Genomic DNA, 14,247 nt, shown 5'->3' with positions numbered 1-14,247 from the left:
CAGGTTAAATTTATATCTAGCTATCAAAATGCATTACTACATTACAATCACTTGTTTTTCCTTGCAAATTTACATAACCCCCCAAAGCGTGTCAAGTAAGCGAAGGTCTATCTAGTTTCAAACCACTAGCTCTGTATTTTCTACTATAGCTCCTTTTTTACTTTCTAAGGTCACAATATGTACGTAGGTAATTGCTAGTGACGAAACCACAGCTACATTATAAGCTGCCTTCTTAAAAATTAAGGATTGTAATTAGACCCTGAAAAGCAAGAAAATTATTGTTACTTGTTCCATACTCTTACATCTCGTGGACCACGGCAGCTGCGATCCTCAGGCAAAGGCTTATCTTAGAAAATTAACGTATGATGCATTCCCTCAGCGTGGCAATGGCTGAGGATGAGGGTTCAAAGCTGGGAAGCTCCTTCACGAAAACCCACGGTGTACCTGCGAAGGCTGCTGGAGCGCTGCACGCTCAGCCAGCCACACGCGTGTGCTTCCACCCGCACCTCAGCCAGCCACACGCGTGTGCTACAGCCCCGCGCTCCGTGTGCCACAGGCAGAAGACGCTAACCCCACGCGTGTTTCCATTTACGATCTGAGCCCGAATCCCTCCAGCTGCCCACGGACGAAGTCGCACGGGGAGAGGCGGCGCGGGAGCTGAGCCCGAAGAGCACTACCCTGCCGAACGGAATTCATCTTTAATAATTAGATATACACCAAGACGACCGAAACCACTTAGCGGTGCACGGAGCGGGAAGCCGCGACGGCCCGGCCCGCACGCCACGTCCCAGGCTGGTCCCTGCCCCCCCGGCCCGGCGCCCGGGACGCTCCCCGGCGCGTCCCTCCCGCCGCTCGGTGCGGCCCAACCCGTGCGCGGAGAGAAACCCGGCACGGAGGCGGAGGTGCTGCCGCTGGGCTCTGCCCCGTCCGCTCCGCCCCGCCCCGGGCAGCGACTCCCCGGCGGGGGAGAAGCGGCCCCCGCCTGCTGCGGCGGCCCCGGCGGGGAGCGCGGCCCGGCCCCCACACGCCCAGCGGCCGCCCCGAGCCACCGCCGCAGGGTAGGCGGGGGCAGCGCGGCGGCCCGGCCCGGCCCAGCCCCGTCCCGCCCCTCGCCGGCGGGGAGGCGGAGCCGGGCGGGTCTGCGCGGCCCGGCCGCTTCCTGGTCACCTGAGGAGGCGGCAGGAGCCCGCTGAGGCGGCGGCGGCGGCAGCGGGGGGCTCCGGCGGCTGCGGGTCTGGCTGCCGCCATGGCCTCGCTCTTCAAGAAGAAGACCGTGGACGGTGAGTGGGGCGCGGGGCCGGCGGCCCCCGGGGAGGGCCCCGCCGCCCCTCTCGCAGCCCGGGGGCGGCTGCCCCCAGCCCTCCTGCGCTCCCGGGCGGGGAGCTGGGCCCGGGGGGAGCGGGGGCCCGGGGGCGGTGGCGGTGCCTGCGGGCCCTGTGTCCCGGCGGAGCGGGAACTGGCGGGGAGAGGAGGAGGCCACGGCCCGCGCCGGGTGGCTCACCCGCGGCGCTGGGGCCAGGCGGGGCGGCGGGGAGAGCCCCCGGGCCGGGCCGGCCCCCGGGGACGGCGAGGCGGGGGGTTCCCGGGGCCTCGGGCCCTGTGGGGCGGCCGGGCCGGGGTGTAGGGGGGGGAGGCCGGGCCCTGGTGATCGCTGTCGGTGGGTGAGGAAGGAGGAGGAACAACGACGCCTCTCGTTGGCAGCGAGGGAACAAAACAGGCCCGCGAAGAGTTGCCGGAGCCGAGAATGAGCGGGGACGCGAGCGGTGCTGGTCTGCGGGAGCCGGCTCCTTGCGGCGGGGAGGCGGCGGGAGCGGCTGCCGGGCTGCGCTGGGAGCAGCGGGAGGGGCTGGCGAGCCGCCGCCGCTGGCAGCCCTGGCTGTGTACGCCGGCCTGGTAGTCAAGTTGGCCGGGATGTTTCTGTAGTCAGCCTGGCGACAAAAGTCTTAATGCAGAAATAGCGCTCGCCAAAGTAAAGTCAAAAAAGATCGCTTACCTGACGGCAGTCCGGTGGGCGACAGCCAACGCTCCGCATCGGTGTGTGCCCCACGCGTGGCTGTGGGGCGGAGGCTGCCGGGGGTTGGCGAGCCCCAGAGCTGGCTGGCTGGTGCATTGGGTGCCCTGTGTCATGTCAGGTGGGCTCTCGTTCGAAAATGGCACACCAGAAATGACGCTGCGCGTCAACCAATTGTATGTCACCAAGGGAGAATACGTACGTTTCCCTCTTGTCTTTTCCCATTTTTGGTACAACAGCTGAGAGGGGAGGAAGGGGGAGATGGCACTAAGCCTCTATGACCAAGGCAGATTGTAGGGGCCAGGTCAAGGCCTGCTGGGTGTCTCTTGTCCAACCTGTTTTAAGGAATGGAGGTGCTTCCTCCTTAACCTGGCGTGCGAGGCGGCAGCATGACACACGGGAGCGGCTATCGGCAAAAGGCTGTCTCAGGAATACCCCGTCATCTTCTGTCTGCCAGAGTAAAGCTAGGAACTTGTGTCACTTACCACAGAGAAACAAGAACCAAGTTCTTATCTTGGCCTTTGCTTGCAAAAACAAATGAAAGGGCCTGTAACTGCAGATAGTTGTTTTCAGTTTATTGCTATCCTTGGTTTGAGCCACTATGTGAGATCAGAAACAACAGAAATAAGTATTGTGCTCACCCTTATTGTCTCCTGACTTAAGTACAGGTCTTTGTTTCTTATCGTCTTGAAGTTCGTACTTCTCAAGCTTTCTGTGCTAAGGGATTTTTTTTTTTCAATAGTTACTGTAGTTAGAAAAGACAGTCTTGTATGTAGCTATTAAGCTTTTTCTTTCATTTTTGCAAGTGCAGCTGTGCAAGTAATATACACTTGTCTACCTTCAAAATAACTCATCTAATAGCATTGTTTTCAGAATAATTTTCACTGCTGCTTTGCCAGTGTGAAGAACGGAGTGTTATATTCCATGTCGTCTTTCAGCTCTTCTTTATTGTCCATTGAAAAGTCTACATCTCCTGAACATGCTTTTTGTGCAGTTCTCGGAGCAGTAGTAGCACTGTTTGGAATATGTATTTATTTGGCCAAAAACAGTTGGTGGGAGGGGGTACTGTATATGCCCTCTTTAAAATGCCACTGAAGGTTTGGGGTTTTTCAGATTCAAACCTATTAAGGTTGAAATAATTTCAGCAATGGATGTTTTACAGTATTTCTGATTGTGGGAATGAAGAATGTGAATGCTTCTTTCTGGTTTTAGAAAAATTGTCGCAAGCCTTAAAAAATGGAAAGGATGGCTGCGGTTTCTAGAATTTATCCATCATGCCTTTATTTGTGTTAGTAACGTTGCCTGTTTGTATTGATTTTCATGTGCTTCAAACTTTGTAAGTACAACAGCAGTGCCCTGCCATGATGTTACTCCTGTGGATTAGAAGAAGGAGCTGTAAACAAAGTTTATGTGATAGTCTGCTCCTTTTAAACTCCCACCCAAAGTTTATCTAATGTTGTGTAGACACATACATTAGGAGTAGATGAATCTCTTCCTAAAAGCATTAACTTCTTTCCTCTATGAAGGTCAGAGGATGCTGAGTCAGATGCAGACCTCTTTGCCTTTGCCCAGGTGAATCACACCTAAGCATGTGCTGTAAATTGTAACAAAAGTTTATTGCAGCTAGCATGATTGATGCCTATATTGTAAATAATACTTGCTTTAATAAGTGGATGTTACTGGTAAGTAATTTTTAAATAGCAAAGTGGACAAAACTCCTATGAAAGATGATGTGTTTCAGCTGACAGACAGTGTTCAAGCTTCTGCTGGCTATGTCAGTTGTTTGGAAACTTAAATTTCCTATAAAGGCCTCTACTTTCATATCTTAATGTTCTTAAGCTTCTACTAATTGAAGAAGTTTGAACACTGTTGCTTTATAGTCTGACTTGAAGTTGGGCCGCACAGATGCGGTACATTTGTGGAGGAGAGTAATCTCCATCGAACCGGAATAAGGACAGAGAAGAGCAAGATCCAGGACTTGCATCTAGGAGTATCTTCACTGTTTTAATGGACATGGGAACTCCTTAATTGCTCTGAGATCTCTCATATATATATATATATATATATTTATATATATATAAGGTTTCTTCAGCTGATCTACCTGTTGCAGTGAGGCCTGACTGGTTGAAAAGCAGTGGGCTCGCAGTGAATATGGGATTGCCGAGTTAGGGTTGAACTCGCAGAAGAGTGTACGTACCTAACTCTTACTGTGTGGTTAAGGCTTTTGCTATGGTTATGGTGCAAAGAAACATACTAGGTAAAATAGCCTTTTTGTTACAGGATACTGCCTTATGCTGCTGAAACATAATCATGTAGTATACATAAAATTGTATTTTGCTAATATTTAGTATATTTGAAATGCTGATGTTCTTTGATAGCTAACAGTTCATTCTGATCAAAGGGAGGCTGTGAAACATACAGAGTGCTTAGCAGACAAGATGTTTATGTAGTTTTGAAAACTTTTCCCAACTATAAATATTTTCTTTCCAGATATAATAAAGGAGCAAAATCGAGAGTTAAGAGGTACACAGAGAGCTATAACCAGAGATAGAGCAGCACTTGAAAAACAGGAAAAACAGCTGGTAAGTAGAGCAGGGAATTTTATTTTACTCTTTAAAAACAAGCACACACTCCCAATATAACAGAAAACTAGCAAAATGCTAAAGATGCAACTTGATGTATAATAATTGAATACTAAAAAAGTTGTCTTCCCCTTTTTGACTTTTCAGTTATTAAAATTGTGTTGGAAAAAAATTGCTATCTAAAAGTGATTCTCAGTCTTTAACATAGAAAAAACCTGAAACAATGTGTTTAGATTAAATAACCGCATTCATTTTTCCCTTCCATTTTTTGCATTCTCTATCCTTCAGAAGGTTTTTTTCTAACAGGCTTGTAAATCAGTGGTCTTATGGTGGAAAAACTAAAAGAAGTGTCTGTGCTATCATATGTTACCATGACTTTCCAGTGGGAGAGTGTACTTGAAAAACCATAGGGTGTCATGAATACCCCATAGGATTGTTATTTTCATTCATATAGAACTTCCCTAAAACCAGCTAATAATAGTAAAACTATCTGCCTAAATTAAGATCTATCTAAAGCTTAGTGTGTGTGAGCTATCAAGTATTCAGTGAATGGATGCTGCACCTGTGTGGCAGTATAATTGGATAAATGTATGTGACAGATGGTGGGGTTTGATGCATGAAGACATGCTCAGACTGTGGGAAAAGCTATGCAAATCCAGCCACTGTTTCAGTAGTTGTTGAGGTGGTGTTTCATGGCAGCAGGTCGCATGAATACCGAGAGCTGGGAATAATAAACTAAAAGAAGTCAGAGAAATTGTTTCTGGAAGCCTTGAGCATGTAAGATATAATAGGTTACTCATGGATAAGGCATTTTTCAGTATGAAATATTCTGACTTTGGAAATAACCTTAATTTTCATGAATACTCAGCTTGAAATTTTGGTTACTTACTACAGTAAAATGTTTCAGAGATGTTGGATTTCTAAGGAGAAGAAGAAAGGAGAAGTGAAATATGTCTTTGAAAAAGTTAAAATTTGCTGTTAGGGTGAGAGAATCAATGGACAATAAATATTAATTTTCAGAGTTGGATCAGGTGAAAAAGGACCAAGGGCTTGTCAGTCAATCTCAGGACACTTTGTTGTGTACTTTCTGAAGAAAGACCTTTTTTTCCTTAACTATGAGGTACTACTCTGAGAAAACCTAGTTATATTAATTCTATGTATAAAAATACCTTAAAATATGCAGACAGTTCTGTTTCAGTTCAGTAACCTCATATGACTATAGGAATTTTGATTATTTTTTTTCCTAGAAGAACACAACTGACTTTAATAAGCTTGCCCCAAACCTCTCAGAAGCAAATAATGTATTGCAGCTCTTTACCTAAATTCTACTTAATTAAGAATAAAATCATCTATATATATATATAGGGTTTGATTTCTGCAGCTGGATTATCTGCAGTAATTTAGCAATGTTTGGCATAGGTTTATATGTAGCTTTGAAAATCAAGTTATAAATGCCTCTTAGGTATTTCATTTCGGGGAAAAAATCCCTATTTTCAAATGTTTGCTGTTGCAAACTAGGGTGCAAACTAGTGTTTGCTAGTGTGCAAACTAATCCCTTCTATCCTTCACAATACTTGAGGTATGAAAAAAGGGGATGATATGCTGGGTACACTATAGAAATTTGGTTTTGCAGTCTCTGTGAGCTACTTACAAAGAAGACAGCTCTACATATATTTCAGACCTCTAATGTTTGAACAGTCTCGTGCTCCTTATTTGCCCATCTGTACCTTCTTGCATTAAAAATAGTATGTATGACAGACCTTCAGAAATTAGGGATTTACAGAGATCTTGTGCCAGTGCCATCTCTATAGTAACCTTAACCATGGTCTTTCCTAGTAGTAAGGCTAATGCAGTGGGTCAGTTTACACTTGCCTTTAAACATGACTGTTTTGCATATCCTGGGGGCCAGTATTTACCTTTTCAGAGCAACATATCTTCTTATAAGTGCAGTTTTCTGGACTATCAGTGTACATAAAGTGAAGCAACCGTATTCCTGTAGCAGGTATATTCTGAAAAATCACAGGAGAAAGCTGGTCTTTAAAGGCTGCTTTCACTTAATGGTAAAAAATCAAAATGTGCAATTGGATATATACAAAGAACTGAGATACTATGGCAAGCCCTCCTTAAAGAGGCTGAAAGGGAAAAGTTAGTTGAAACGTTTACGTTACCAAGTCACAAATCAGAAGGCGTACTTTGAAAAATCCCAGCTGACAAGATTATTTGTGCCAAACTTTTTCCTGGTACCTCCAGGCTAAATAACTTGCTATTTCTCCTTAAATTGATAGGTTGGGATTTGGGGGGTTTTGTAAGCCAGAAGTGTCTGTCTTAGGGTTTAAGCGCATGTTGTTGTAGACAAATTATACCACTTTTATTATGTGCTAAGTTAAGTCCAGCAAAATTATGTAGGCAAACAGCCTATAATTATTGCTCACCTAACTTAATCTACTTCTTCCCCAAAAAGGTTATGAGATTCTGTCAAGGCTAAAAAAGTGTTAAAAAGAACCTATGAAGTCCCAGCTTCTTCCATGGGTGATGTGGTTTGATTCCCTGGGAATGCAAGAAATCAAAGATGATTAGAGTCACAGCACTAACAGTTGGCTGGCCATAATAATTTCTTCATTTTTGGGGTGTGTGGCTTTTTTTTGAAGTGTTACTCCTTATCCAGATATGGAATTGAATGTGCACATGTAAGTGAATGTGGCATTATGGAGAAGTTGAAGCCTTTTGGGGAACTGTGTGCTGCCATACTATAATTCAGTTTTGTTGTGTTTTTTTTTCTTCTGGTCAAATAACAGCAGCATTGCATTTCTTCTGCTAAATAGCCTTGGTAGAGAAGCAAGGAAGACTATTTATGTAACTTTAAATGTCTTAAAAATCAAGAGGATAGTTAACCTTTGGAATTCAATTATTAATGTTAAGGCTTAATTATAGTCTTTGTTTGAATGAAAATTCTGTAGAATTAATCTTATACCTTTTTTTAACAGGAACTGGAAATAAAGAAAATGGCTAAGACCGGTAACAAAGAAGCTTGTAAAGTGCTAGCAAAACAGCTTGTGCAACTGAGGAAGCAGAAAAATCGAACATACGCTGTTAGCTCTAAAGTCACTTCTATGTCGACTCAAACAAAGGTCATGAACTCTCAGATGAAGATGGCAGGAGCTATGTCAACTACAGCAAAAGTAAGGCATTACAAGATACTCTTTTACATTAAAAAACAATATATTGTTGCAAAAGTTAAGTTGTGTTATTTTGTATAAGATAATAGAAGGGATACAACTTACTGCTTAATACCCCAAATGGAGTTGAGGATACAGTAGAGAAATGCAATTTGATTCGTATTATGAAATTTTTGTCTAGTCAGTCCAGCCAGTTAGTACCTAACTAAGCATATTTTCTTGGGCTAGACATTTGTCAAATGTTTGCATGATAAAAATAAACTCTAATGACAGTGGAAGAACTCTTAGTACATCAAAAAAACCCAAACCATGCTGCTACAGTGTCTTTCCTGTATATCTTGTCACAAGCAGTTTTTATGGGGGAAAAAGTAGGGCATGTTTCGCCTGGAAATCAAGGCAGTGTGTCACAGTAGCTTTATGGCTTGTGCAAAAAGTAGGTTATTGCTTCAGATCTTAAGTTCCTAAGGAAATCTGATCTGGAGTTCCCTGTCATTCTCACTCTCTGTGCTCTAAGGGAACAGTATTGCATTAAGTTTTCTCACGAATCTCATCTCATAAGAGAGTCTGAAAAATCTCAGTTATCTGAGTTGGTTGTGAACTTTCCCCTATTTCCCTGAATTGATAAACAGGGAATTCGCTTTCGGCAAGGAGGATTGTTCAGCTTGAGGTGTAGGAAACAGAATTAGCTCACATCATCATAGACAAGTTGTTCTTTTATCACAGTCCAAGTTAAATCCAGTTATGTGCCAGTTAAACACAATAATGCAACGCAACTTAGTGTGGAAAGTAATTACTGCTAAGGCTTTGCTGTCAGATATCTGTTAGAAGCAGTATGTTGGCAGGTACCAGCTGTTTAGTGGTACAAAGCTGTGGCTCTGTGGCAAACTTTCCATCCTCCATGACTAACCCACAAAGGGGCGGGGGGGGGGGGGGGGGGGGGGGGGGGCTTGTCTGACTGTGCAACCGATCAAGTTAAACAGCTTATTCAGTATTTCTCCAACAGTGTTGGATGTGAACAAGTTGGTCTTGCTTTTTAATTGTTACATGGTTGACTTGTTTTTTATCTATGAGACATCTTGGATTAAATTTCTCAAAACCAAAGTATCGCTAGACTAATTATGAAGGTTAAGTCAGTAGAAAACCCAAAAATATTAAAAAAAAAAAAATTAACCACCGTCCAGAAAAGTGATGGGTTTTGAAACACAGCAGGTACTTTTATGGACTAGTTTGTGTAGCGTTATTGGAGAGGAAGGTGTTAAATTCTTTTGGTCACTTTTAAAGTGAGTATTTTTGCCTTATCAACACAGGAAGCTTATAAAAGAAAAGTATTCAGTCATTCATTTTGAAGCCTACAAACTATTCTCAATCTCATGCAACCATCAGTGAAAAATGTACGGAATCGGTTACCTCAACAAGCAAGACAAAATACATGAATGCAAAGCTTTCAAAGTATTTTCTGTATACATTTTAGCATGTATGGCACTAATTTTGGACATAGTAAAGTCCAGTTAATAGTTACCTGTTTCTTTTAGTCATGCATCTGACCCTTATTTTCTGAGGATATATAAACTCTCTATCAGTTTAGTGCAAATATTTTTGATGTTCATCTATAACTCTTGTAAAAGAATTCTAAAGAACCAACACCTTCTAAGTCCAGAACAATTTTTAAAATTCAAATAGTATGACTACGGACATAGTCTTTGAAATTCAAGTAACATTAGAAGCATAATACATTACCACTTTAAATAAACTCAGACATGAAGGCAGAAGAGCTTCTATGAAGCCAGTAGTGGCTGTAGTAGCTTGACAGCATCCCTTTCAATTAACCAACTCTTTTATCTTCTCAAAGATGGTTAGACTTTGTTAGAATTGCTCATGTGTATGCTTAGGTTTTGATGTCCCATGAGAGATACAGTAGCTTGCTTATTAGGAAAGAAGAACATATTAAATACTGGTGCCTGCAAAGGCAGTGCTGCATATTTGTAGTAAAACAGATGAAGTTTATTACGCTATCACAGAAAGATCTCTGCACATTACAAAGGTTCACCCTAAGCTAATATATACTTCCTGAACACTTTGATGTTTGCTTTTCAGAGAAAAGTAATTTTTCCATTAAATTATACCATAAAGAAACAATTGCAATTTAATGCCTGTCCTCTAGTGGTGGTTCAAATAAATGTTCCTTACTGAATAAAAAACCTGCAGCCATTTACCTCTTTAAAGTGTATAACCTGCAAGTTAGGAAAGACTGTGCCATTCTTTTCATTTAGATCAGGCAGATTTTTCATAATATAAGGCCAGGAGAAGGGTCATGGTGCAAGAAAGACACATACATTTAAAAGCATATCTATTAGGGAGTAGATAGCAATATTTCTTGCTAGGTGCAGACTGTACTATTGATCTGTTATGTATCTACAGTTCTCACGGGATGTAAAGAGACAAGGAAAGTGAAATTTGGCCTGAAGGGTTTTTTGTTAGAAAAGTCTTATTCCTTCTTAATGTATCTATTGGCATTTACTAATGTCTCATTGTATGATTAAGGGGTGTTTTTCACTATTAATAGACAATGCAAGCAGTTAATAAGAAAATGGACCCACAAAAGACACTACAAACTATGCAGAATTTCCAGAAGGAAAACATGAAGATGGAAATGACTGAAGAAATGAGTAAGTTCTGCACTACAGGGAACAGATAGCTGCAGCCCACAGTTCTCTTGAAGGGGTAGAACCAGTCTAGAAATACTGATGCTTGAGGTTTTATTTCTACGATTCATGAGATTGACAGCAAAAATGAAGAGTAAACAAAACAATGCATATCTGAACAGGGAGGCTGCCTTAGGCTTTTTAGTAGCTGTAGATACATAAATCCATTTCTTCTCATCTTCATGCAACAAACCCATTCTACTTCTAGAAAGAACATACTGGAAGGGAAAGGGATTTGAGACCAGTTCAAAACCTTGTTTGCATAACTGGTAGGGGGACTTGGAAAAATTGACCATTCTGTAGCTGGTAGTTCTGCATGTGCTTTTTTTCTTCTGGGACCGGACCCTTAAAAACTTGAGTTTAATTTTGAGTTTGTTGATCATCTCAGCTTTATGTACATGGTGGTACAGGATGTTTTTCTCTCCATTTTTACTTTAAGCCATAGACTTGGGGGCAGGGGGGGCCAGTGGCAAGTTTCTTTTTCCTGATTGCATCTGTCCACTGTCGACTAAATAATACCAAACTTCCTGCTGTTGCTAGCACAGTCTTCTTCCTATCCTCATCCCTGCCACTGTGTTGGCCGTAGCAAGTAGCATGGACTCAAAACGATATTGTTGAGCAAGATGTGAACACCTCAACTGCACAGAACTGTATTGTTGCAATTCAGCTGAGTAATTTAACAATTTTGCAACTTATTTGGAGGACGAAGAAGAAAGGCATTTTTATGGAACTGTAGAAGATGTTTTTAAGAAACATTAAAATCTAATGGCGGGGGGGAAATAGAGCAACTGAACTATGTTGGTGAAACCAAACATTTTTATGAAAGCAGTCGTGCCTTACCATGTTGCGCTAGCTGTGCTCGCAGGCTTTGTAAGGCAGAGGTAGGAAAGCCTCTCCGATATACAGCTGCTTTCTGTTGGTATCTTATACATTGGTATTACTACTACATTCTGGGAGGGTAGAAAGATGGTACTAAGTTACTTCAGAAATCTTTGCTTAATGTGGTGTGGATTTTATTTTTTTTTTCCTTTCTTCTAAGTTAATGATACTCTGGATGATATTTTTGATGCTTCTGATGAAGAGGAAGAAAGCCAGGATATTGTTAACCAAGTCCTTGATGAGATAGGAATTGAAATCTCTGGAAAGGTATAGCTATTTTTACCTAGTTCATGTGCTTCTTCCCCTTCATTCCCTTTTTTAAATTGTTTATTCTAGCAGCCTTTATTTTACAGTCCTGTTCTAGAAGTCAGCTTGTCATAACATGTATTATTTTAACTGAAGAAAACTTCTGTCATCTTCTAGATGGCCAAAGCTCCGTCAGCTGCCAGAGGCTTACCATCTGCATCAACATCAAAAGCTGCTACCATATCAGATGAAGAGATTGAACGACAGCTCAAAGCTTTGGGAGTTGATTAGCTTGATAGCAATATACAGTCTGCCTTCAGCTGCAGACATGTAAAAAAGTGCAAATACTCTTTCAATGCAACTGATATCTAGGAAAACTCTGAAGCTTCAGAAATGATAACTTGAAGTTAGTACTGGTGGAAGGAGAAGGGGAGAATATTTTGAATCAATTTACGGGGAGATGTACACTTGATGTGTCCATTGCATGGAGTCTTTTTGACCAACCAGGGATGTAGTTCTAATGATAAATTCATTTATCCCTGATCTGAATCTGTCCTCTGAATTCAAAGTTTTCTTCTATCTCAGTTCCTTATCTACCTTTAGAAGCGGCTGTTCCATGGCTGATGGTGATGCCTCCTAGGACAGCACCTATATAATAATACCATTTTTATAAAACAATTGCTATAGAAAAATTCTTAGTCTGTCATCTTAGCACAAATGAAACCACCTTTGCTCTTAGTTGGAAACTATTTTCTTTTGATGAGAAATAGGCTTGAAAGTCTAGCAAATTTAGGCAGAAAGAAAAAGTATTTTATGTATTTGTTTCAAGTTCCTGTAGTAACTTCTGAGTTGATTAAATAATAGCTGGTTTTTCTTTTTACTGAAAGGGAAGGATACAGTCCTTGTGCAGTTGATTTTAATGGAAGAGGATTTAAATTTGTTAGTGAACTTTTTTTGCATGAAAGGCACTGATTGAACTCTATTGTACTGTAACATAGCTGGTTTCAACAAAATTGCTGTGCCTTTATGTATATAAATCTTGTACCTTTGCAGTTTTTTTCAGAATGAGTCTTTGAAAGGTGAGTAAACTGTAATTAAGATAGGTTTCACAGAACACTATGGTGAGAGCTCTGTGTACACTTGATGGGACTCAGTGCTGAAGTTCAGAAATGCACTTGTTCAGAAATGCAACTTGCTCACTTGCAAAAAGGACACTTGCCTGAAACAATACTTGTATATATTTTAAGTATTTCTTAATGGAAGATAACTGTGCATAATTGTATTGTTTACTAAGATGCAATTGATCACATTGATAAGCTAAATCTAAATTTTAGTTTTGAGAACAATTTTGAATGATACATGATGATTACTTGTCTAAACACTATAATAAAAGTGTTCTGATTCTGTGAAGGTTTTTCTATGGTCTCTGAACTGCATCAGCATGATGCTAGCTTTAGGTGGAATGCACTGGGCTAACAAAATAAGAACTGTTGATAGTTCCAATAGATGACAAAGTCTGAGAATGCAGTTCCCAGTTATGACTTCCCAGATGGTGTGAAGTTCCTCAGCCCTTACTCTGCTGGAGATTATTTGACCCTCAGTTGTGCTGATTTAGTAGGGCTGTTAATTGAACAAAAACAACAAAATCATCTTGGCTTTAAAAAGAGAAAAGCAAAATACCTCCCAACAGTGAGACCAGGATGAGCATGGGGGGACAAACTTCATAAAGAGACTTTGCTGCTGGAGAAGGTGTAGCAGGAAACCGTAACCTCTATGAATCTACTGTTGTCACACCATCTACTTTTTAGGATTGAAGTCAGCAGAGAAAGAAAAAACGGGTGAATCTTCATCTGGTTTTTGGCATAGGAATGGAGGTGTTCTTTCTCTTTGAAGGAGGTAGTGGACAAACTATGAATCTGTGAGGTAGTGGGTAGGAATGTGTAAGTTTATATATTGCATATATCTGATATAAGGTGACTATTCTTTTTTTTTTCTTTTTTTACAGGTTATTTTGTAAAAATCTAATAAAAGGCTTTTTAATGCACAATGACTTTGTTGTCTGTAGGGTTCGTCTTACACAACTGTCTCTTAGTGGGCTTTCTTTGGAATCCTGTTAGCTCTGATAAATTTTCCTTTGACCTGAGCGATAAAGCAACATAGTATTTGTTGTAGTTGCTTGTGGGCCTTTGACTTAAACTCAACATTCAGTAAAGACTTGATGAAGTTTGCATTCCCTTCTGTCTGTAGCTGGGTGTCCAAGTACTGCTCTTAGGCATTGAAGGAGAAACCATAATATGAAATTAGTTAGGTATAAAATGTTACCGATCGATTGTATTTTGGTTGAACACCAAGGCTTGTGGCCTTTCTGAATGAAGTGTTCACTTTATCCTTTTAATGACTGTCAAAATTGGGCATAATTCTATTTTATGAGTTCTTTATCTATGGGGTCTTCAACAAACCGTAATAAAGGCATTGCTTTTTGCTGTCAGTAAGACTGCTGAACTAGGCCCACTGTCAACATCTGTCCAGTCTTTCTGTTAACAGTTATCTTTTAAGTCCTGCAGCTCTAATCTGTATAAAAATCTTCTAATAGCAGAGTGAGAAGTGGTGTAGGTTTGCAGGCTTGCTTATATTTATTTCAATTATAGTTA

General features: G+C 41.5%; 1 protein-coding gene across 1 annotated transcript; it reads left to right on the top strand.

The window, feature by feature from the left end:
- The first annotated feature begins 1,219 nt into the window (after positions 1 to 1,219).
- Positions 1,220 to 13,621, top strand: CHMP2B (charged multivesicular body protein 2B). The gene is made up of 6 exons (XM_075715112.1): positions 1,220 to 1,280; positions 4,502 to 4,593; positions 7,578 to 7,772; positions 10,333 to 10,435; positions 11,511 to 11,617; positions 11,774 to 13,621. Exons 1-6 carry the CDS (start codon positions 1,247 to 1,249, stop codon positions 11,885 to 11,887), a joined length of 645 nt encoding a protein of 214 aa, XP_075571227.1. The 5' UTR covers positions 1,220 to 1,246; the 3' UTR covers positions 11,888 to 13,621.
- Positions 13,622 to 14,247: the final 626 nt, after the last annotated feature.

Source organism: Pelecanus crispus, chromosome 1 (assembly GCF_030463565.1).
Source record: "Pelecanus crispus isolate bPelCri1 chromosome 1, bPelCri1.pri, whole genome shotgun sequence".
NCBI classification, from domain to species: domain Eukaryota; kingdom Metazoa; phylum Chordata; class Aves; order Pelecaniformes; family Pelecanidae; genus Pelecanus; species Pelecanus crispus.
This window is presented reverse-complemented; position numbering and strand designations above follow the sequence as displayed.

What these genes read in the sequence shown, in the direction of transcription:
- CHMP2B (XM_075715112.1), top strand. Translation starts at nt 1,247, where the DNA reads ATGGCCTCGCTCTTCAAGAAGAAGACCGTGGACG. An exon ending in CAAGAAGAAGACCGTGGACG is followed by an intron (nt 1,281 to 4,501) that starts GTGAGTGGGGCG and finishes TTTTCTTTCCAG; the next exon opens with ATATAATAAAGGAGCAAAAT. An exon ending in GGAAATGACTGAAGAAATGA is followed by an intron (nt 10,436 to 11,510) that starts GTAAGTTCTGCA and finishes CTTTCTTCTAAG; the next exon opens with TTAATGATACTCTGGATGAT.